At 48.0% G+C, this 254-nt stretch overlaps 1 protein-coding gene across 1 annotated transcript in view; it reads right to left on the reverse strand.

The window, feature by feature from the left end:
* LOC119586927 overlaps positions 1-254 on the reverse strand; it is a gene marked incomplete at its 3' end in the record, with an annotated part of 100,674 nt that overhangs the window by 90,369 nt on the left and 10,051 nt on the right. The window contains 1 exon segment of the mRNA XM_037935656.1: positions 78-157. Within this exon segment, the coding sequence (XP_037791584.1) occupies positions 78-157 (80 nt within the window).

Genomic DNA, 254 nt, shown 5'->3' on the forward strand with positions numbered 1-254 from the left:
ATTACACAACAAGCACCCGCGTAAACTAAAATTCAGATTTCGCCCAACACACAACAAGTATTTCCCTCAGAACGTACCTGTGAATTCCCCGAGATGTCAGGGGGAGGCCGGCACCGGGGCATTCGGAGCTGGGAACCGTTCAGCACCAGGAAATAGCCTGCAGATGGAGAAACGTGTTAAGACTCTTGCTAATGGGATTTATAATAGGATTAATGGGACTGTGGAGGAGGCATGAATAGGGATACTGATTGGAA

Source organism: Penaeus monodon, chromosome 22, assembly GCF_015228065.2.
Source record: "Penaeus monodon isolate SGIC_2016 chromosome 22, NSTDA_Pmon_1, whole genome shotgun sequence".
Classification (NCBI taxonomy): Eukaryota; Metazoa; Arthropoda; class Malacostraca; order Decapoda; family Penaeidae; genus Penaeus; species Penaeus monodon.